This window comes from Lissotriton vulgaris, chromosome 11 (assembly GCF_964263255.1).
Source record: "Lissotriton vulgaris chromosome 11, aLisVul1.2, whole genome shotgun sequence".
NCBI lineage: Eukaryota > Metazoa > Chordata > Amphibia > Caudata > Salamandridae > Lissotriton > Lissotriton vulgaris.
In genome coordinates, this window is record NC_141699.1 from 956,521,110 (window position 1) to 956,542,553 (window position 21,444).

Below are 21,444 nucleotides of genomic sequence, written 5' to 3' on the forward strand. Positions count from 1 at the left end.
CACTAAAAATAATATAAAGTTACATTAACACACTGAAAAACAACATCAAAGCAAATAATAAAAATAATGTCAAATACAAACAATTTGTTATATTTCAACTAACAAATATTACAATTCTACACACCTACATAAACATCCTGCTCCGAAAATATTTAAGCACTTCATTAAAAAAAAAACATTTACAATGCTACAATAATTTAAATGAATGATTACATGCATCAATGCTATATAGAACAATAATTTTAACAATAGTATCCTTACCTTCGATATTCCAAATTAGGATATTTTGTATATCACAATATAAAGACAACAAAATTATGCTAAGACATTTTTTCGAACTAGGGGGGTCATTACGATTGCGGTGAATCCGCATTCTCCAGGCCGGCGGAAGCCACCGCCGGCCCGGAGGATGCGGATTCACCGCGCCGGACACAGAAAAGACCCCCAGCCAGATTAGGATGACTGGGGGGTCATTTCTCCGTCTGCTGCTTTTCCGCCGCGAGACCGCGGCGGAAAAGCTCTCATATGGTGGCGGTGTCTATGAGACACCGCCTGCCATATTAGGATTAGCATTTTGTAATGCCTTTCCGCGGCGGCAATGCCACCACGAAAAGCCATACGGTCTTTTCTATGGGGGGCCCGTTGCGGGCCCCCAGGGTGAAGGGTGGGTGGGGGTGCACATGGGGGTACCCAGGGTACCCCCCTGCATTTGCATGCACGAAGCGGCAGGCACCGCGCGGTGCCTGCCGATTTGTGCATGCGAATGCACAGCTTTCATTTTTAACATTGCGGCGGGTGCTGCTTCAAGCAGCACCCGCCGCAATGTTAAACATACAGGATGTGACCGCCAGGGTGGCGGTCACGTCCTAATTTGCACGGAGGGACCGCCGCTGCCTCTGCGGACGGTCCCTCCTCCTCTGGGGTGGCGGACGGACGCAGGTCCGATCGCCATCCTAATAGGGCCCTATATATTTTAGTAAAACAGCTTAATGTCAGCAGTGACATGCCTGAGATCATGACCAGTGCAGAGCGAGAGATATGCAAGTATAATATCTCAAGCTGGTGAATTTCAGTTTTTAGGGTAATATTGTGTTTGTAATGTCCCTCAAACTGCTTATTTCTTCAACAGAGTGTATTTTTTATTTTTATTTTTTATTGGAAACACTTTGTTAGTATACATTAGCCCTGGGCAAAGTATCCACTTGTCAAGGCCAATGGCATGACTACAAGCCACTGGGTTCAGGGCACTGCATTCAACATTTACTCTGACCTCAGTTACCATTTTGGTACAGAGGCTGGTTGTTTAAAAAAATTTAGGTTGGCATTAGATAACACATTTTATGAAACATAAATAAGAGAGATTCCATGAGACATGTGGAGACGCACCTGTGCCTGCAATAGTAAATATCATAAACCAGAATGGTTTCACTAATGACAATTATAAGAAACTAGAATTAATTAACTAGCTAATAACAGATTAAGTCATTGTTAGCCTGAATGGTCATCATCTACGAACTTTTGACATTTTCATCAAAAGGACACAATACAATGGCAATCATAAAATTACGAATTATATGACAAAAAAACTAAAATGATGAACTGCATCCACATAAATATATTTTTCAAATGTTCATATATATGTAACTAAATAATTTGCTGTCTATTTTTTTTAAACCATCTCTTTATATTTGCATTGATATGTTAATAATTAATTACAGATTTTAAAAAAGAATAGTCACTTATTAATAAGGAAGGAGGCATATGTACACTTTTTAATTTTAACAGGTTATTTTTATATTTAACTACAGATGTTCTTTGAACTTGGGAATGAGAGGTGAAGATGATCCATCATTACACATGTATGTAAAATGACCGTTTTTAAAATAAATGAGGGAATGACAACTGCTTTCATCTCCTGTTTTTCTTGTATTAGACCGATGTTTTTAATTTTGGCTGAAACAAGAGAGAACGTTTTTTGAGGGGAAAAGCTTTATAACAAAACAAAATTATGTTTGCCAAACTAGTGTTTGAAACTGATAATGTTTTAAAATGTCAATATTGTCTGTTCCACGCTGTTAATTTTCATACTTTTATTTAAAGTTTTCATCTATTTTTCACAGATATGAATTATTTCCAAGTTGCTTTAAATTAAAGGGCAGAATGAAAAGATTTACAAAGGTTTAAAACAGGGAAGGTTTTTGGGTAAGTTAAATAATGTGGAAGTGAAACAAGATCATATGTATGACAACACCACTTTTGGAGCAGAGTCATGCACAAACCCTAAAGTAAACTGGCAGCACAGTATCAATGTAAAGAGGTATAAAAAGGTGCCCATCAAGAGAATACTGTTCAAAAATTGACATAAAAGTGTCTAGATTGTTTTCTGTGCTTCTATCCACGAATGCCATTCCCTCTAGAGAGTTCTTTTAATTGGTTAAAAGTTATTGGTTGTTAAGAACATACTACAGCATTCCACATTTCAGTCAATCATGAACTTTAACTAGTAGGGCATTCATTGGTTAGGAATCGATCTGGGGCTATTATAACAGCTAATATTGGGTACCTTGCCACCAGGAAATCGATTGGAATGAACATGCACAGGAGAAGAAACCCGACCAAGATCCAGTTTAAGATTCCCATATATCCAAGGGGTTAATAATTTTCTGGTTTTCGGTATGAAAAATTACAGCAAATAAAAGCAGAATTTCCACAATCTATTTTCAACTGCATGAATTTGCATGAATCATGACTCGCACCAGTCTGAAATGGACATTAATTTATGAAGGTGAAAGACTGGTGGAACATGTTTTCTTATAAAGGCTAAAAGGGTCTCATAAAATGAAAAGGTGATCAGGATTTATCATTGGCCTTGATCTAACTTGTAGACCACATTTTCAGCAAATTGCAAGTATGAAGATGCACGGGTGGACTCTGATTTGATTTTATAGCTATATCTAGCAGGTTACTTTGAAAGAGGCAGAGGTTTAAGTCCATCCTATTACTGCTCTAAGCGCCTTGTAAAACAAGACATCAGAAAATCAGAGTCATTCTTGAAAAAAGGTCCCACACTGTATGGAAGAAGGAATCTAGGAAATGAAGCACAGGCTTCTCATGCATTGTGTCAGGATAACCGTATGGGCAGTCCAATGCATGCTTTGCATTCTAAAGATTTTCTGAGGTGACAGAGACAGTGGGTTTGCCGGTACACTGATGTTGTGTATACAGTTTCACATGCATGCTAAATTGGAATCTTCTTTTGCAAATGGAGTTCCTAATATGTTCAAGCAAGGCAGACATTTCACTTTTGAGTGTTTTCTGATTATTCACAGCATGCCTGCTTTTAATTTTTTTCTGTGCTATTTTCACTGAAGGACCCTTTTGCAAAAGACGATGGATTAAAACTTTTCGCACTTTTCTTTTGGGTCAGGTTTTTTCACACCAAGAGGGTAAGAGTTATACAGCAGACACTGAAGTAAAAATACTTGATAACCAAAAAAGAAAATCTTGGTGCTCATTTATCAAGAGTTTAGGAGAAACTCAATATTAGATCTGAGATCAAAGTTTTAAAAAACTAATAAAAATAAGGAATTGTGAAGAGGAAATGTAATTTCTGTCATGAAGAAGTACAACCCCTTGTGCTTCAACTATAATTTCAAGTTATTATGAAAGTATAAAATATAATATTGTCCTGCTTGAACTTCTTAGAAGGTAGAATAAATAACGAAAACTAAAAGATTATTTTGATTTATATATCAATGCTAAAGTAGGGTAGGGAAAAGCCAACAATGGTTTACGTGCACCACTTTCATCAAAATATAGTTGTTATAATTAGTAGTATCTTCAAAAAATTCCACCTCCCACACTCTGAACACACCTTATTCAGTCTTTTTTATGAAGGTATTAAAGGTTTTTTGAGTGCCTCCCACTTCACACAACAGGTAAGTGTGAATTTTAGATGGTAATGTACTATGTTACACTAGCTTATAGAGTGGAAGGCAACCAGAAAATAAATGCAAAATTTCGGTTTGTGTGATTTTTGTGTGCACTTTACAAGCTTTTTTTGGTAGAAATAATGTAATTAGACCCAATGCAATTGGAGCTAAAGGCTCTTTTTCAGGAGACAACCTTTGCAAAGGTATTGTGACTGTTATGCTGCTTGCTCCATACAGGTGGTATAATATAGGACAGACTAATATTACAATGCTTTTTTAGTTATGGATGGATCGGAACATTATGATATCGACTTTGCTGCAATGGCTTATATTGGACTATTATAGTCCTATTATACAGGATATTTAGTCCACTTGGGCAAGATTAAGATACTATATATGAAGTCTAATCAATCAATCCGGGGTTTGTAAAGGGCAACTACTCATCCGCGAGAATCTCAAGGCGCTTGGGGATGGGGGGCTTCTCCGTTAAGGGCTGGGATCATCCGAAGATTCAGTTCTTGAGGTCCTTCCTAAACTGGGGCAATGTGGGGGTGTGCCGGAGGTGGATGTCTTCCAGGTCTTGGCTGCGAGGTAGGAGAGGGCCTTTCCTCCCATTCTCGTCTTGTAGATATGTAGGAGGGTGACCAGCGAGAGGTGTCTCTTGGGTGCATGGAAGGAGAGGCGGTCGTTTAGGTAGGCTGGTCCAATGGTCTGGAGGGCCTTTTAAGTGTGAGTGAGGAGCTTGAACGTTACTCTTCTTTCAATAGGGAGCCAGTGGAGATCATGAAAGCTTTGGGTGATGTGGTGGTAGCAGGGGATATCTAGGATCAGTCTCGCTGTGGCATTCTGGACGGTCTGGAGCTTGCAAAGTAGTTTCTTGTTCATTCCAGCATAGAGAGCATTGCTGTAGTCCAGTCTGCTACTGATGAGGGTGTGCATGTGTGACCGTTTTTTCCGGATTCCAGAGGGATTCGTCAGAACATTTTTAAGTCGAGACCTGCGTAGGCTGTGCTTGCGCAGTCGCAGGGAGAGATCTTATGTCGACAGTGTGGGCGCTTGAACCCGCCCCTCTTCTCCATTGGCTGGCTTCCTAAATGGAGGCCAGCCATTGGAGGAGAGGGGCGTCACTCGGTTCAAGCCCCGTCTTTTTGGGATTCGGGGGGAGTGTTTTTAACTTTCTTTCTCTTTTCTTTCTCTCCTCTTCCCATTGGCTTGAATTTTACCTTCCAGCCAATGGGAAGAGGAGAGAACGAAAAACACGCCCCCGAATCCCAAAATGACTGTGCGTTTCTCTAAGGCATTTCTGCTTCGCCTCGGAGAAACGTGGTCGTGTGTCACCCCCTCCTCCGCTTCTGAATCATCCCGTTGCCCCTCCCCGCCCCCTCTCTCACCTCTGCTACCCTTCATTCAGGCCACCCTTTTTTTATTTTTATTATAGATGGATCGGGTTAGATTGTGGAAAGAGGCAACAACCTGATATAATCTAACGGGAGATATGACTTAAATTAAACTCTAGTTCGATGTGAGAGATGTGCCATAATTGAGATGTATAACTCTCGGGAAAAGACATAATGCACTTCTATATGGGGTTTTTCCTACCTTCGTGATTTACTTTCTCAACCATAAGAATGTACTCCACCACTTGCTCTTGAGGTATTTCCCATCCTGCACGTTCCGAAATACTCCATCAGCCGCAGCATTCTGAAACTACAACTCCCAGATGCCCTTGCGAGGCAGGTCGCCATGTTGGATGCTCCGGCAAAACTGCACATAAACACGATAGGGGCAGGGAAGCAGAGCAACCTCATCTTCTACTCTGCCATCAACACTCCTGCCTATCTCTCCATCCACCTGTGAGCAAGTAGGTTCCAGCCGTGGCCCACCAGCTGCGCGAGGGTAGGACTGGATTTGGCAGTGGCCATCACAGCGATCGAGTTATTATAGGCTGTTAAACCGTCAGGACTCAGCACGAGGACTGTCCCTTTAGGCTGTGTATTACGTTACTTGAAAAATGACATGCTCTAAGAATTATGATGGTTGGACGAGTCTGAACCATACTGCCCAATATATATGAAAAACGTGTGTTCAAAATGCACCATTTAGCAACATTTATTTCTGGTGGATATATACGAAATAGAGCGATTTTCCTGATTTACCAGTGTGCTTGAAAGGCTGATAGATTTGAGACTAAATCTATCACCTTTTTTTCCTCTTCCCTCCCCAGTTCTTACCTCCTTATCTACTCTCCTCTTGGCATTCTGTTTGTTCTTTCTCTAAATCGGATTGTGCTCGCCACCTTCGTTTGTTTTCTCTCCCTCCCCTGCTTTCCTATTTTTCATGTTGTATTTTTATCTAGCGCTATATAAAACCTTTAAATAAGATGATGTTTGCTAGCCGGGCGTTGATGGCCTTTTCGATGACTTTGGCTGCGGATGGAAGCAGGGAGATGGGCCTTGAAGTTCTTGAGATCCGTCGGGTCTGTAGAGGGTTTCTTCAGGAGGGGGTTGACTTAGACGTGTTTCCAGTCGTTGGGAAATGTGGTGATTTCGAGGAAGCAGTTGATCGTCCGGTGTAGTTCGGGTGCTATGGCTGTGGAGGCTGTGTGGAAGACATGGGGAGGGCAGGGGTCTGTGGGTGCTCCAGAGTGCATGCTCTTCATGGTATTTAAAATATCTTCTGTCATGAGTGGGTTCCAGGTGAGCAGGGTTTGTTGGGTGGCATCGCTGAGTTGGTAGCTGGGGTGGTGCAGAGGTCTTGGGTGTCTAAATTGTCGTAGATCGTCCTAATCTTGAGTTGAAAAAAAGTGCTGAGTCTGTCGCAGAGGTCTTGGGAGGGTGGAACGTCTGTTGTTTCGCTGCTTGAGTTGGCAAGTTCCTTGATGATGGAGAAGAGTTTCTTGGAGTTGTGGGAGTGGCGAGGATTCTATCTTGGAGGAAGTTCTTTTTTGTGGATTTGATGAGGTGTGATGTGCTGTGGTGGCAGCTCTGTAGGCGGTGCATGTTTCTGGAGTTTTATTGTTCCTCCATTTCTATTTGAGTTGTTACTGGGAGTATTTGTATTTTTGGAGTGCTGGGGTGAACCAGCTTGTTTTCTTGCTGTTTTGCCCTGTGGCTTTCTTGAGGGGAGCGAGGGCGTTGAAGCAGTTTATGATCCAGCGGTGGAGGTTGCGTGCCGCGGTGTTAGCGTCTGGGGTCGTCATGGTGGGGTGCTGGTGAGGGCGGGGTGAGCTGGTCTTCCGTGACTTTATTCCAGCTTCTATGGGGGCAGCGTTGGGTGTGCTTCTGTATGGTGAGTTTTCTAAAGGAAAAGTGGATGCAGTGGTGGTCTGTCCAGAGGAGTTCTGTGGTGTGACTGTAGGAGACGCTGTTTACTTCTGCAAAGATGGGGTTAAAGTGTGTGTTCTGCTGTATGCGTGGGGTTTGTGACAATTTGCTTTAGTCCTATGTCGGCGAGGTTCCCTAGTAGGGTGGTGATGTTGGGGTCATCGTGGTTGTCCAGGTGGAAGTTTAGGTCTCGGAGTAGGATGTAGTCTGGGGAGGCGTGGGGTGAAATGAGATCGGCGATGGTGTCAGTGAAAGGCTGTAGATGAGGGTTCTGCAGAGAGTCGTTTTAGGGTTGGTCCGGATCTGAAAGTAGAAATACTCGATGAGGGTCGTAGTGTTATTCAGGTCGGCGGTTGTCATGCGAAGTGAGCTTTTGTGGACGACGGTGATGTCTAATCCTGGACATGTGAGGCGGTCTTTTCACAGGATCTTGTATCCGTCTGGAATGGCGTTGGAAATGTTGGGCGCTGGGTTGGTGTTGGTCCAGGTTTCTGTGAGGAAGGTGGGGAGTGAGAGAGGGAAAGAGCGAGAAGAGGGTAAAAAGCAAGCAAAAGAGCAGAGAGAGCAAAAAGAGAAAGCAGTGAGAAATGAAGAGGGAATAAGAAGAGGAAGAAGAAGGAAGGAGAGCAAAAGAGAAAACCGGTGCACAGAGAAAGCCAAGAGGGGTGTAGCCTGCAGGTGGAGGAGGGCCTCAAACACTAACCACGATGGAGAGCTCAAGGCTCAGAGGGCAAGGCTTAGGGTTAGGGTTAGAGCTGAGCGGAGACCAGTCCCACTGACCAGGTCAGTGGTCTAGCTCTTCTTGCAGTGCAGCAGCTGCCACTAAGTAGGGGTCAGGGGAGGGCAGTCAGCTGGTATGCGGGAAGAACAAAACTTGAGGTGGGAGGCATTGCAGGGGCAGCAACAACGGGGAGAGAGATCGGGAAAGAGAAAAAAGAAGGCAAAAAGTGACCAAAAGAGCAGAGAGAGCAAAAATGAGAAAGCAAAGAGAGAAGAGGGAAAAAGAAGAGGAAGAAGAGGGAAAAGGGAGCAAAAGAGAAACCAGGCACAGAGAAGGCAATAGAGGTGGAGCGGTGGAGCAGCAGAAGAGCAGAGTGTCTCCCACTGGACCACCAGGGATGAGGCACAGGCAGGAGCTTGCAGGTGGAGGAGGGCCTGCAACACCAACCACAATGGTGAGCCAAGGGCTCAGAGGGCAGCACTTAACATTGAAGCTGCGCGGGGGAGAGCAGTCGCACTGACCAGGTCAGTGGTCTAGCTCCTGGATATGGGAGTTCTACGCAATGAAAAATGAATCCAACTCACTCAGGCAAATTTGTTTGTTTATATCATGTTTACGTATACCCATAAAAACCTGGTAGGAAACAATAATGAGCTAAAATATGCATAGAAACACTAGGGCTATGTTTACGAGTGGGTCATTGACAATGTGCTATTTATAGCATCTCATAAATAACGATACCACAGGCTATTATGAATTTTGGGGAAATAAAATGAAGATATTGGAGTTTAATGCACAAATATTCAGGTGATGTACAAAATATCGTACATCTTTTCTCTGTTAAATTTTGGCCAATTTAACCTGCCGGAATTTAAAAAAGGTTGAGGTATTTAACACTTTCTAGAATTATCAGCTGCATTAAAAATATAACCAAACTGATAATTCTGACCCTTGTGAAAACAGTGGCTTGCGCAGGAGTCAGAAAACAGCAATCCATTTGTAATCAGGCTGTAGTAGTCGTCATGACAAAGGAGTTCAAGCACCAAAATGTGCCAATGTTGGCCTTTTTTGCCTTAGCAATAAACACGCAATGTCTACACCTTCTTGGAGTGCCAAGACTTTCTTGTACCAGGATAAAGCTGCTTAGAAGTCTTACAGCGCTCAGCGTAGCACAGCACTCTGGCACCACTGGTGTTCTGTAAACTCATAAGTAGTACACCACCATTTCCAAAGGATATATATATACAAAAATGTAAGATACCCCCAATGATTCATTTTTATCGCAATCAACTGTTGTTAAATAATTAAAAACATCTTTAAGGAATACCTATCCATGCATCATAGAGCATCTTATTACAGTATTCCATATCAGGGGGATTCATCATTTACCATACCGACTTGACTTGATGCATTTTGGAAAGTGACTTTTAACAATCTAAAACTGGTGAGAACTTAAATAAAGAACATGCACCTAGAGGAACTCAAAATAGTGGATATAATAAAAGACACTTAATAAGAGAGTTTTCATGTTTTTCTTCAGGCTACTACTTATTATCCAATTGCAGATCATGTGGAAGGTGCAGTTGAGACATATGCATAGGATCTATATGAATGGTGTTGAACTAACACCCCATTGATATTGTAAATATTGACTTGCATATAGAAAGGCCACTTATAGTAACATCTCTAAATATATGGAACTATAGTCACAATTTCCTTTACCCACTGCAATGAGTGATAATCATGCATATACATCGGACTGAAGATTTGACTCAATTGACAGGATTAAGCTGGTTGAACCACAATAATTGATTTGAGAAGTAAATTGCTTAGCACAAAGTCATTTTAATTAAATAGGAAGGAATATGCATAGCTCACAATTGAAACTCAACTTCACAGACCTGAAGCAGGAGAGCTAAAAGGGAAATGATTAGGTTGTTATTAAAACTCTGCTGGGTTTCTGATATGTATAAGTGTACATAACAAATAGTATAGAATACTTGAATTTGTTTTGTATGCAATATAGTGCAATTTCATTTGGGAAATATGACTTTTTTGTGTTACATATGATCAAACATGCATAGGCATGTACATATTGTAGGTCACGGAACTGTGTACGTGTGTAAAAAATGTTTTTTGGGTACCGTACGTTTTGATTTGTGGATGTAAAACACTGATTTGCAATTTTGATGTTTAACAGCCTTATTATAGACTAGACCATGTTTTGAATTTGTGTATGTAAAACACTGGTTTATCATTTCTATGTTTAACAGCCCTGAAAAGCGCTATTGTGCACAAAACACGTGTTGTATTAGCTTTTGTGCTGAAGCTGCATTACCTGACTCATCATAAGACTAAAGAAAGATATAAGGAAACAGTACAAGAATTACTATTGCTCATTGTTGTTAACTTAACAGTAAAGTTATTCATATATATATAAGATCCACGAGATCCAGCGAGGGTGAAGCTAGGTGCCGAGCGGGTGCTGAGCGTTGCGGGCGGTGTGCCATTGTCGCTCCCACCCCCCTCCTGTGTTCTATGGGGCGTGGATCTGTTTCTTTACAAACTCCTAGGTTCCTCGCAAAAGAGGTAAATCCCCACTACTTATGAGTTTGTTTTTCTTTTCTTTCCTTTTGCACCATTTTTACACATAGTGCTATTTTTAACTTTCACGACCATTGGCAGGGCGGGCCTTAGCGCGCCCCTCCTGTCATTGGCACACTCGCTTACCGGTCCTGATGAAAGCCCAGTAAAGTAACACATAAAAACGGGCAGAAACATGTTGACCTTCTTTACAGGGTAAACACCAGTATAAAGTAATTGGCTAGTTTCCCTTCACATATCTTATTTTTAATATGTCAGGTTGACCAGTGAATAAAGTTTTTTTTGGTACAACCTCTGACATTTTTAAACCTTAGTATTTTTTCACACTTCATCTTCACACAAAAACCTGCTCCGCAGTCTCCTGGCGTCGCAGCACACCGGGGAGGTACTCGATCTCTCCCGGTGGACCCGATGATGAAGCATGTCACCACTAGGGTGAGTGAGGGTTTCCTGAAAAAACAGTGTATTTTTTCTTGAAATTTGGTCTTACCATCGGACCACTTACAACTGGCCTCAGACTTCACGTGCGACACCCACCTCCTTTATATACCTTATCTTTATGGTCACTCTTCTTTTGATTACCTGTATATTGCTTGGGGACTAAGAGTGCCCTAAAAACCCTTTCTCTCCTTTTGTTGAGACTTATTATAGACTAGACCATGTTTTGAATTTGTGTATGTAAAACACTGGTTTATCATTTCTATGTTTAACAGCCCTGAAAAGCGCTATTGTGCACAAAACACGTGTTGTATTAGCTTTTGTGCTGAAGCTGCATTACCTGACTCATCAAAAGACTAAAGAAAGATATAAGGAAACACTATTGCTCATTGTTGTTAACTTAACAGTAAAGTTATTCATATATATATATATATATATATATATATATATATATATATATATATATATCCACACTTCTCCCCAACAGGACAGAAAACGAGCCGCACACGTAACTTTCTTTTTGCCACTTTTATTTCTTTGGAACAGCATGAGGCGGATTCCTAATGCATTTCGTTCTTCCCAGAACTTCTTGAGAGGTGAGCCTGCACCAAACACGCTGCTTGCATTCACAGTTCTTTTATTCTTGATTTATTGTCCTTCCTCCAATGGAGTCTTTCAGAGGTGCATTGTGGGGTCTGTGGTGCAAACAGTCATGTCGTTTGTTATTCCCTCCAATGGGCGGTGCTAAACCATGCTGTTCTTAGTAAAATACTCTTATCATTTATTTTTAGGTTTTTAGGTGTATAGTTACCCCATAACAAGTCCATTTTCAAGACTCGTCTGAGTCCAATACCGAAGCCGGTCTTCGGCGGCACCGCATCGCCCTTCACATTTACATGAGCCTCACAGTTGGTTCACAGTCGGGCGGTGATGGCGCTCTTGTGGTGGTGCGTTGCTCTTCGGCAGAACCAAGCCGATAAATATCTCCACACTTCTCCCCAACAGGACAGAAAACGAGCCGCACACGTAACTTTCTTTTTGCCACTTTTATTTCTTTGGAACAGCATGAGGCGGATTCCTAATGCATTTCGTTCTTCCCAGAACTTCTTCAGAGGTGAGCCTGCACCAAACACGCTGCTTGCATTCACAGTTATTTTATTCTTGATTTATTGTCCTTCCTCCAATGGCTCACCTCTGAAGAAGTTCTGGGAAGAACGAAATGCATTAGGAATCCGCCTCATGCTGTTCCAAAGAAATAAAAGTGGCAAAAAGAAAGTTATGTGTGCGGCTCGTTTTCTGTCCTGTTGGGGAGAAGTGTGGAGATATTTATCGGCTTGGTTCTGCTGAAGAGCGACGCACCACCACAAGAGCGCCATCACCGCCCGACTGTGAACCAACTGTGAGGCTCATATATATATATACACACACACACACACACGCGCGAACACATCCCAACAAACATCTTTATCTGGATGTTAGGGGCACTTAGAAAATATACATATAAAACAAAAGTAGCCTTGTTTGCATCAAGTTCACCTAATATTACGAACCTCAATATATTTTTCTTTCCATTTAAGAGATTCAGGTATATATTTGCCAGAAGAGGTTTTTTTTGCATTTATACGTAATCTTATTTAGATCTCTAATACAAACTCCAGAAAGAAGTACTATTAGAAGAATTAAGCATGTGAGCTACAACATATATAAATGCAGGTGAAGGTATTAGTATATCACACAACATGAATAAAATATAAGGTGATTCTGTAGTAGCCATGTGGAGTGAGAAAAAAAGGAGAAGAGAAGGTTAACACAGGAAGTTGTGCAATGATCACTGGCATAAAAGAAGGACGTTCAAAATGTGAAAGCCATGATCATCAAATTGAAAGTCCCAACCCTTAGATTACGTGCTCTAGAAGCCCTTAAAGAATATACATACCATCATCCACGATGTCCTGGGCTGAAACTGAGTTTGTGTAAACAACCAAATCTGAGAGGGCACGACACAACTTCATGGTTTTCCTTCGGCGGCATGTTCTGTAGAAATAATAATTACTTGGTTATTGTGTTCTGCCAGCACTGGAAATAAATGCACACATCTAAGCTTACACAAATAGGTTTATTGGTAGAACATTTCTCAACTAATTTTAGAAAAGACTATATGCAAAATCTAATTGGAGATTGATCTGTGTTAGAACTTAGTAAGTATCTCATTATTCTCAGGAGTAATGCTCTCCATTCTCATCTCATATACTCATGCACACCTGTCTTGTCAAAACTCTCATTGGCCATGCAAAACCCTTTATTATTTTACCATGGCATTTGCTTATTTGTTGGATAAATATATAATTTTCAATAACCATTTTTTTTTTATCAAAGACCAAGTCCAAACAGTGACTGACCTGTTGAAGCTAAAAGTTAATTATATATTTTATATGTGTTTGTACAATGTCCATTTACACATCTCCAAATCAGTAGCCCATTACATTTCCCGACAGTGGTGTCATAAGCTTCCCGTTCCAGCAGCTTAAGCGGGGGAAGTCAGGATGCTACTGGACCCACAGAGCACTTTGTGCTGAACTGAGATGTGCTAGTCACTGACAGAAAGCTTCTGCTCGGTGTGCTCGTGGCAATGAATGAGGTTTATGGGGGTCATAGTCCGCAGGCCCATTCCTCTTGTTAAAGGCTTTCCTGTGTAGAACTACAGCACCCAGAGGGCCTCAAAGTATGAGCTCATCTCCCAAGAGAAACCACAAGATAAATTCCATGAAAGCCAACACAGCCCCAGCTTGCATCTCCAAAGTCCTGCTTTGTTGTCAAAAGCATAGGCGTTGGAAAGTAACAGTAGCAGCTGGCATGACTCCAGGGTGGGGGGCGCGGAGGGGGTGTATGCAAGGTGGGCACAGTAAGAGGGGGGCGGGAAGGGGGTCATTGAATCACCACTGCAATCTTGACTTAAGAAGTGTAAGACTGAAGCTTGCAGAAAGATTAACCTACCTGACCTTTGAATTATACTAAAGGTTTTACCCTGTCTTGTTTATACAGCTCAACATCCACATTCTACCTATACCTGTGGACATGGCAGAATGTCAGAACAGAATATTGATGAGAGGAAAATGAGTTTGCTACAGAATCTTTCATGATGAAGGACAACAATAATATTTAACTTAACCCAAACTGCAGGACTGTATGCCGGTGTGAATTCAACATAGTTCTTCTGAAGGTAAACGTAAATACGGCAAAACTAGTAGCATGGTGTAACACACAGGTTCATACACCTGAGGGCTAGCTTTAAGTTAGGATCAGGGGTGTGAAGGATCATCTAATACGGGGAGGCGCTAGGTGGCGCTGGACCAAGATGGCCGCGCTGTAGTGGGGCTCTCGCCTGGTTGAGCCACTTATAATCCGACAAATCATCCTAACCGGCTCTACATGCTCTCACAATACCGGGAGCGTCTTCCTCGCATTGAGCTGAACGCTCCGACACCAAGAACACCTCTGGGGGACCTCCGAGGCGGGAGCTGACCTCTGCGGAACGGACGAGCGACTCCCTGCGCTCCTTTGCGAGCCTGCACTCCTGTGGCGGAGGACTACGCAACACCGGGAACTCTGGGCCCGGCGGCCTGTACACCGATGGCGGTCCGGGGGCGGGTGGTCCTGAAGGCTCGGCTGCGCAGACCCGCAAGGCGGTGAGAGAACTCCCCCCCCCCCCCCCTGTGAAGTAGCCTTCCCGTGCGCTGCTCCCGTACCGGCCTCATCCCCCTGTGCAGAGACGGGGCCGAGCGCGCCTTCCCGCTTGCGGCCGCAACCCTCACCTGCCCTCCCTGGACCCGGCTGCTCCCCCCTGCACGGCCTGCTCACTGCTGCCTGTCGGAGCCGAGTGACGCTCCTACGTGTGCCTTGGACACGGCTTGCCGCGGGAGCGATTTCAGCTTTCTTTGGCTTTCCTCATTTTGGCGCGAAGGGCGTCCTGATAGCTGCTCCCCCTACGGACCTACCTGGTGAAACGGCTGGCCAACTGGAACCCAGGGGAGACCCATACTGACTCCTGTGACGCTTAGGGGGCCCCTCCCTGGCCGTACTACTGCCGTGGGGGACCCTGCAGGTGAAGATTGAGTGAGGGCTCCGCTCCCTTGTCCATTAGCCGCCATTTTGGTGGGCCCAGGCTCGTGAACTATCGTATACCCTGCCTCTGCAATACCCTCTGCCCCCTCCACACTGAACGGGCACCGCTGGTAACCCTAACCCCCAGCGGTCTAGCGATAGCGGCATCAGGGTCTCAAGGGCGCGCCATGGGCTGTGGCGACGCCAAACAGTCGAAGATCCCATTCGAAACTCGGAAAGCGACCAAGATGACGCCCGGGCCGGGCGACAGCCCTACTGCTACCACGCCGCCAGACGAGGACTGGAAGTCCCTGCTCCTGGGCATGAGGCACAGTCTAACCAGTATTGATGCCAAAATTGATAGCATGAACACTCGCATTGATGGCGTTGTGATGAAACAAGACCAACACGATGCGCGTCTCAAGGGGGCGGAGGACAGAGTCTCTGGGCTGGAAGATGGAGCCGCCCCCACGCGCCGCCAGGTTTCCCAGATGGACAGACTCCTCAAAGTTATAGCAGAAAAGAATGAGGATTTGGAAGCCAGGTCCCGAAGGAACAACGTCCGTATCCTAGGCCTGGCGGAATCCACCAACACTGGGAAAATGGAGCCCTTTGTGGAGGCCTTGGTGGTGGAACTATTTGGGAAGGACTCCTTTTCCCCACATCTGATAGTAGAACGGGCGCACAGGTCCTTAGCGGCCAAACCACCCCCGGGTGCTACCCCCCGGCCCATCATTGCTCAATTCCTTAACTACAGGGACCGCGATGCAGTGCTCCGCCGTGCTCCGCCGTGCCCGGGAGCTCGGCACCGTGGCCTATAGCAACACCACGCTGTCCTTCTTTCTGGACTTTACTCCGGCAGTGCAAGAGGCCCGGCGGAAATTCGCACCGATCAAGAAGAAATTGCAATCTCAGGACATCTCCTATGCCATGCTCTACCCTGCTAAACTGAAGATCTCCTACCACGGCAAGCAGCACGTCTTTACAACTCCGCAACAGGCCGAAGATTTTCTGAAGCAGCTAAGCCGCGACCGAGCTGGGCGACACACAGAGGGAAGCAGATCACGCTCACGCTCGCCGTTGGAGCAGCAAGATTGACTGTGTCCTGAGATACCCAGTCATTTGCAGGCCGCATATACTCCCTGGGTGCGATTCCAGGTCCTTCATTCCCGGTGAGGTACTTTTTACTAACTTTATTAATGCCGGTTTGAATGCTAGACTTGGTTCGACAACCTACCTCCATCCCAAGATGGGCGATCCGGCTGTCGGCTGGTGCCTTTTGGGTGTGACTTGTGAGGTAGAGGGCTGGTCAGGCGCCCCTGGCAAAGCTTCCCCAATGGGTGATCCCCATTATTACCTACTCCCTTCAAGGGAAAGAGTGACTTTGGACTGTTGGTATATCATGCTTTGTTTTTTTGGGGTGTTGGGTGGGGTGGGAGGTGTTCTATGCCCGGCGGGTTGGGGTGGCCGGTGTGGGTGGGTCGGGGATTTGATTTCTTATAATCATACTCACTGTTACTCGATGCGCATTCTGGTTGGGTTGATCTGTGTGGGGTTGATGCTTACTATCTGTTTACATGGCGTGGCATTTTACACAGGAACTGAGCCTCCGCAATGTAGGCATGCCTATTTATGTCTCTTGTCATGGGTGAGATAGAGGGGACACACCTCATTCAGCAAGTTACATTGATGTCATGGAATATCCGGGGGCTTAACGACCCACGAAAGAAGAGATTGGTGTTAGGATATCTGGCAAGGCATGATGTCTCTGTCGCAATGCTGCAGGAAACGCACTTAATGTCAGGAACATCTCTTCTATTCGCGGCCCGATGGGCCTCCAACAGAGTGTTTTCCTCATACTCCAACTATGCTAGAGGGGTGACAATTTTGGTGAAGCGTGGTGTGCGTTTTGTTCTGGAGGGTTCGGACGCTGACTCAACGGGCAGATTCTGCATGGCATGGGGTAGGCTATACTACACAAGGTTCTCTTCGCTTGTTATTACGGCCCCAATGTGGATGACCCGTCCTCCCTCCTCACGCTATGGGGTAAGATCCAATCCATGGGGATTCCTCACGTAATCCTGGGTGGTGACTTTAATACGGCGCTACACCCCAATGTAGATAGATCCCACCCTCAGTCCCTACACTACACGCATTCCCAGCGCGCTCTGTTGAATATAGTTGAGGAGTGCCGCCTGCTTGACATCTGGAGGCACCTGCACCCAACGCAGCTGCAGGGCACACATTACTCTGCTGTACACTCCACCTGGGCGCGCCTAGACTACATCTTTTGCTCTGCAGGGCTCTCCTCTTGGATAGTTTCAGCGTCCCACCTTGCTCGCACCCTCTCTGATCACGCCCCGGTTTATGTTTCATTGCGTATCCCGCAAGATGCGTCTCCCTATCTGAATTTGCGTTTTAACCCGGCGCATCTAACCGACTCCGCCTTTAAGGCAGAGCTCGAGCAAGATATTCAGGAATTCTTTGACCGTAACATTAACTCAGTTTCTAGCATCACCACGGTTTGGGAAGCTTTTAAAGTCACTGTCAGGGGATGGTGTATTGCCAAAGGTGGGGGGGTCCTTAGGTCCCTTAGAGACGAGTTGCGGAAGCTTGAACGTGAACTGAAGCAACTCGAGAGAGAAGTGGAAGGTGACCCCACCAATTATGCAGCTAGAGCGACACTGCGGGAAAAATTGAATGGTTACGCAGATCTGGCAGACAAGGAATGCAAATTCCTGGGTAAGCCGTATGTAGCGCGCGTCTTTGGTGAAGGTGACAGGCCTGGTAAGGCGCTGGCCTTCGCAGTAAACCCCCCCCAGATACCAAAACTATATAACTACCCTGCTGGATGAACACAATGTGCCTCAGCGATCACTTCCGGATCAGCTTTGCGTCCTTTCCCACCACTACTCCAAACTCTACACTTCCCAGCGGTCCAACCCCACTCCCCTGCACACCTACCTGGACGACACTGCACTAGCGTGGCTGGGCCCATCCCAACAAAAATTCCTTCATCACATACTCGAACTGGAAGAGATCACGGATGCGATCAGGTCTATGAAGTCCGGGAAATCGCCAGGTTCGGACGGTTTGCCGATTGACTTTTATAAAGCCTTCATGCATATTCTTGCTCCAATCCTACAACAGGTTTACTATGCAGCGCTGGAGGAGGGTATCCTGCCGACTACTATGCGGGAAGCTCTTATAGCGTCCTTGCTAAAACCGGGCAAGCCGCCTGAGTCCTGTGACTCGTATAGACCCCTATCCCTCCTGAATTCGGACGTGAAAATACTAGCGAAAGTGCTTGCATCCCGTCTTAATTTGTTGATGGAGCGACTGGTTTTACCTGACCAGGCAGGCTTTGTCCCCAACCGCGCCACCTCCCACAACCTGCGCACCCTCCAGGCTGTCATCCAAGACATCGCCCCAAAGTGTGAGCCTGCAGTCGTGTTCTTAGACGCCACCAAGGCGTTTGATTCCTTGGAATGGGACTTTCTATTGGCTCTATTGGAGCGAATGGGGTTCCCTTTTAGCTTCCTTGATTGGATACGACTGCTTTACCGCCAACCGATGGCCTCGGTGCTGCTGAACGGATCCCGGTCTGACTCCTTTGAAATCCATTGTGGCACGAGACAGGGATGTCCACTGTCCCCAGTACTGTTTGCGCTCGCTATAGAACCCTTAGCGGCCAAACTGCGACAGCACCACAATCACCGTTCCCTTATATACCCGGATAGGCAGTTGCTCATTGCCCTCTATGCCGATGACCTGACCCTCTATGTCCACAAACCCAAAGAAAACCTCAACCCCCTTCTCCGTGAAATCACTAAATTCGGTGGCTACTCGGGCATTCAAATTAATTGGTCGAAGTCAGCTCTTTTTCCACTAACTGACATAACGACACAGTTCCCCTGGAATACCCTATAATCTGGGAAGCGGATGAAATCAAATATTTGGGTATAAACATGACGAGGTGTCGTGACACTACCATCAGAGCCAACTATGGTACGGCTATGGACGCGTTAACTGATAAGGTCACCAGGTGGATTCACCTTCGCTATCAATGGCTGGCCGTATCTCGTTGATCAAAATGGTCGTGCTGCCCAAATTATTATACTTGTTCACCAACATCCCGTATAATCCCGGCCCCCACTTCTTTCGCTCCCTCACTTCCCTAATCTCCAGGCTGATCTGGGGTGGTAAGCAGCCTCAAATTAGCATGCGCACACTAATGCTCCCTTACAACCAGGGGGGCTTCGATGTGCCGAATTTTCGTAGATATTACGACTGTGCACAGGCTCACTTTGTGGCATACTGGCTCCACCCCCCCCCCCTTTTATGGCCCATTTGGCGGTCGAAGACGGATACATGAGGCCGATTCCACTGTCGGGCTATCTATATACAGAGACCAAAATCTCAGAACGCGACCCCAGTACGGTGGACTGCACTGTCCTTGCCTGGAGACGCCTGGCTGCAGCATTAGGCACACCCTTTCTCTACTCGCCCCTGATGCCACTTTCACGTGACCCCAGACTTCGTATCGCCTGCGAGGAAATAGGACGCAAGATGCTCACGCGCTTGGCGCTGCACACATGGGGGGACCTATACCTTCAGGGTACCTTCAGAACGTCTGCACAGTTCTTTGGGGATGATTCCCCATCTGTTATGGATACCTTCCTATACGTACGCTTACGTCAGAACGTGAAGGCAGTCACCCCAAACTTCACGGACGAGCCAGAGACGGTACAGCCCCTTCATACCCTCCTCCAAACCGAATCTCCGAAGCATGTTGTCTCGCTCTTATATAAACCCACTCAGGCAGCTAGTTCCCCACCTGCATTACGAGCTAGATTCGACTGGGACGCTGATCTGCAGACCCAAATGACTGATGACCAATGGACGGAGAGCTGCGCCCATGCTGTAGCCGTTACAGGCAATGCTCGTCTCCGCCTTATACACTACAAATTTTTACATAGACTTTACTATACCCCAGCTGAACTACATCGTTACCGGCTCCGAGAGGATGACAGATGTGCTCGTTGTGGGGCAGAGGGTGCGGACTTTTTCCATCTCGCATGGGCATGTCACAGGGTGACTGCCTACTGGGAGGAGATATTCGCGGCCGTATCGGACATGATTGGCGTATCTGTGTCTCCCTGCCCTAAGATAGCATTGTTGGGACAGACTGACCTTCGTTTGCAAGCCCATCGTAAATTCTTTGCTCTGAGTTTCCTCATAGCGAAACATCATGTGGCGTGCCGCTGGGGGCGTGGTCGCGCGCCCAAATTCAAGGAATGGCTTGCGACGATGTCCACCTGGCAAGACCAACAGCATAATTACGCCAAACTTCTACCTCTGAAGTCAAGGCCTAAAGACATATGGGGCCCACTTGCTGCGTACCTTCTGCGACTCCAGGCCCTCGCGTCCGGGGACCCTGACACACCAGCCAGAGGGGAGGCTCCTGGGTCGCCCCATCTTGGGCCTCACTCCTAATCTTTCACCGCCACACTACACTTTGGGTTCCTAGGGTGGTTTAGGTTGTAGTCTCCACCATCCACTCCCTCACTTTCTTAATGTTGGCCTGATCAGTACTTCATGACCTCGCTCCTCTTGTTACTCCTCTCGCCTTTGGTACTGCCTGCCCCTCCCCCCCCCTAGTATCATACACCCCCCTCCTTGGACCCTGGATGGCGCGCTAGGGGGGTCATTAGTACTGTACCGGCGGGCTGTGGTGAGCTGGATGTTCACCTCTTTGCCTCTTTGCAACGATTCCTGGCGGGGTAGGGGTGGCGGGAGACGGAGGCTCAGACTGGCTTCATCGGCCACACCAGATCGTAGAACCACACAATTGCGCTGTTGTTGAATGTTGTTGTTTGGGGGAGGGGGGGGGGAGAAAACCAATGAAAAAGGAAACCTCAGGCATTCACTGTCTCTTCTCTGTTTACAACTCCGTTCTTCCTGAATGCTGCCACGCACAGCTCCTTCTAGTTTTCAACGCGGCCGGCCCTGAGGGGTTGTAGGCGGCTTGCTGTGTCAGAAATTATCCTCTTAATTTGCACTGCATGCTAGACTCTGGGATTGCTGCCGGCCTGCGCCCGCAGGATGTAGGCGTTTACAGCTGTGTACCTGACAACTGCCTCAATAAAGGTTTTCACAAAAAAAAAAATATCTAATACGGCTAGACCCACCAATTAGAAGTCATAATAAACTTTGTAATGTTGAAAATTAGGATACTGAGGTCCCACCTATGTTCAAAGAGGGACATTAGGGGAACGGGCATTTGTGAAAACCTGAGGGCAACAGAACAAAACATCAAAAGAAA

At 45.8% G+C, this 21,444-nt stretch overlaps 1 protein-coding gene across 2 annotated transcripts in view; it reads right to left on the reverse strand.

Annotated features, from left to right (window-relative positions):
• Nucleotides 1-21,444, reverse strand: part of PLCH1 (phospholipase C eta 1) — an 897,070-nt gene that overhangs the window by 69,036 nt on the left and 806,590 nt on the right. For both annotated transcript variants that reach the window (XM_086944121.1, XM_086944120.1), the window contains one exon: nt 12,955-13,052. In XM_086944121.1, coding sequence (XP_086800247.1) covers nt 12,955-13,052 — 98 coding nt within the window. The remainder of the gene's footprint in view (nt 1-12,954; nt 13,053-21,444) is intronic.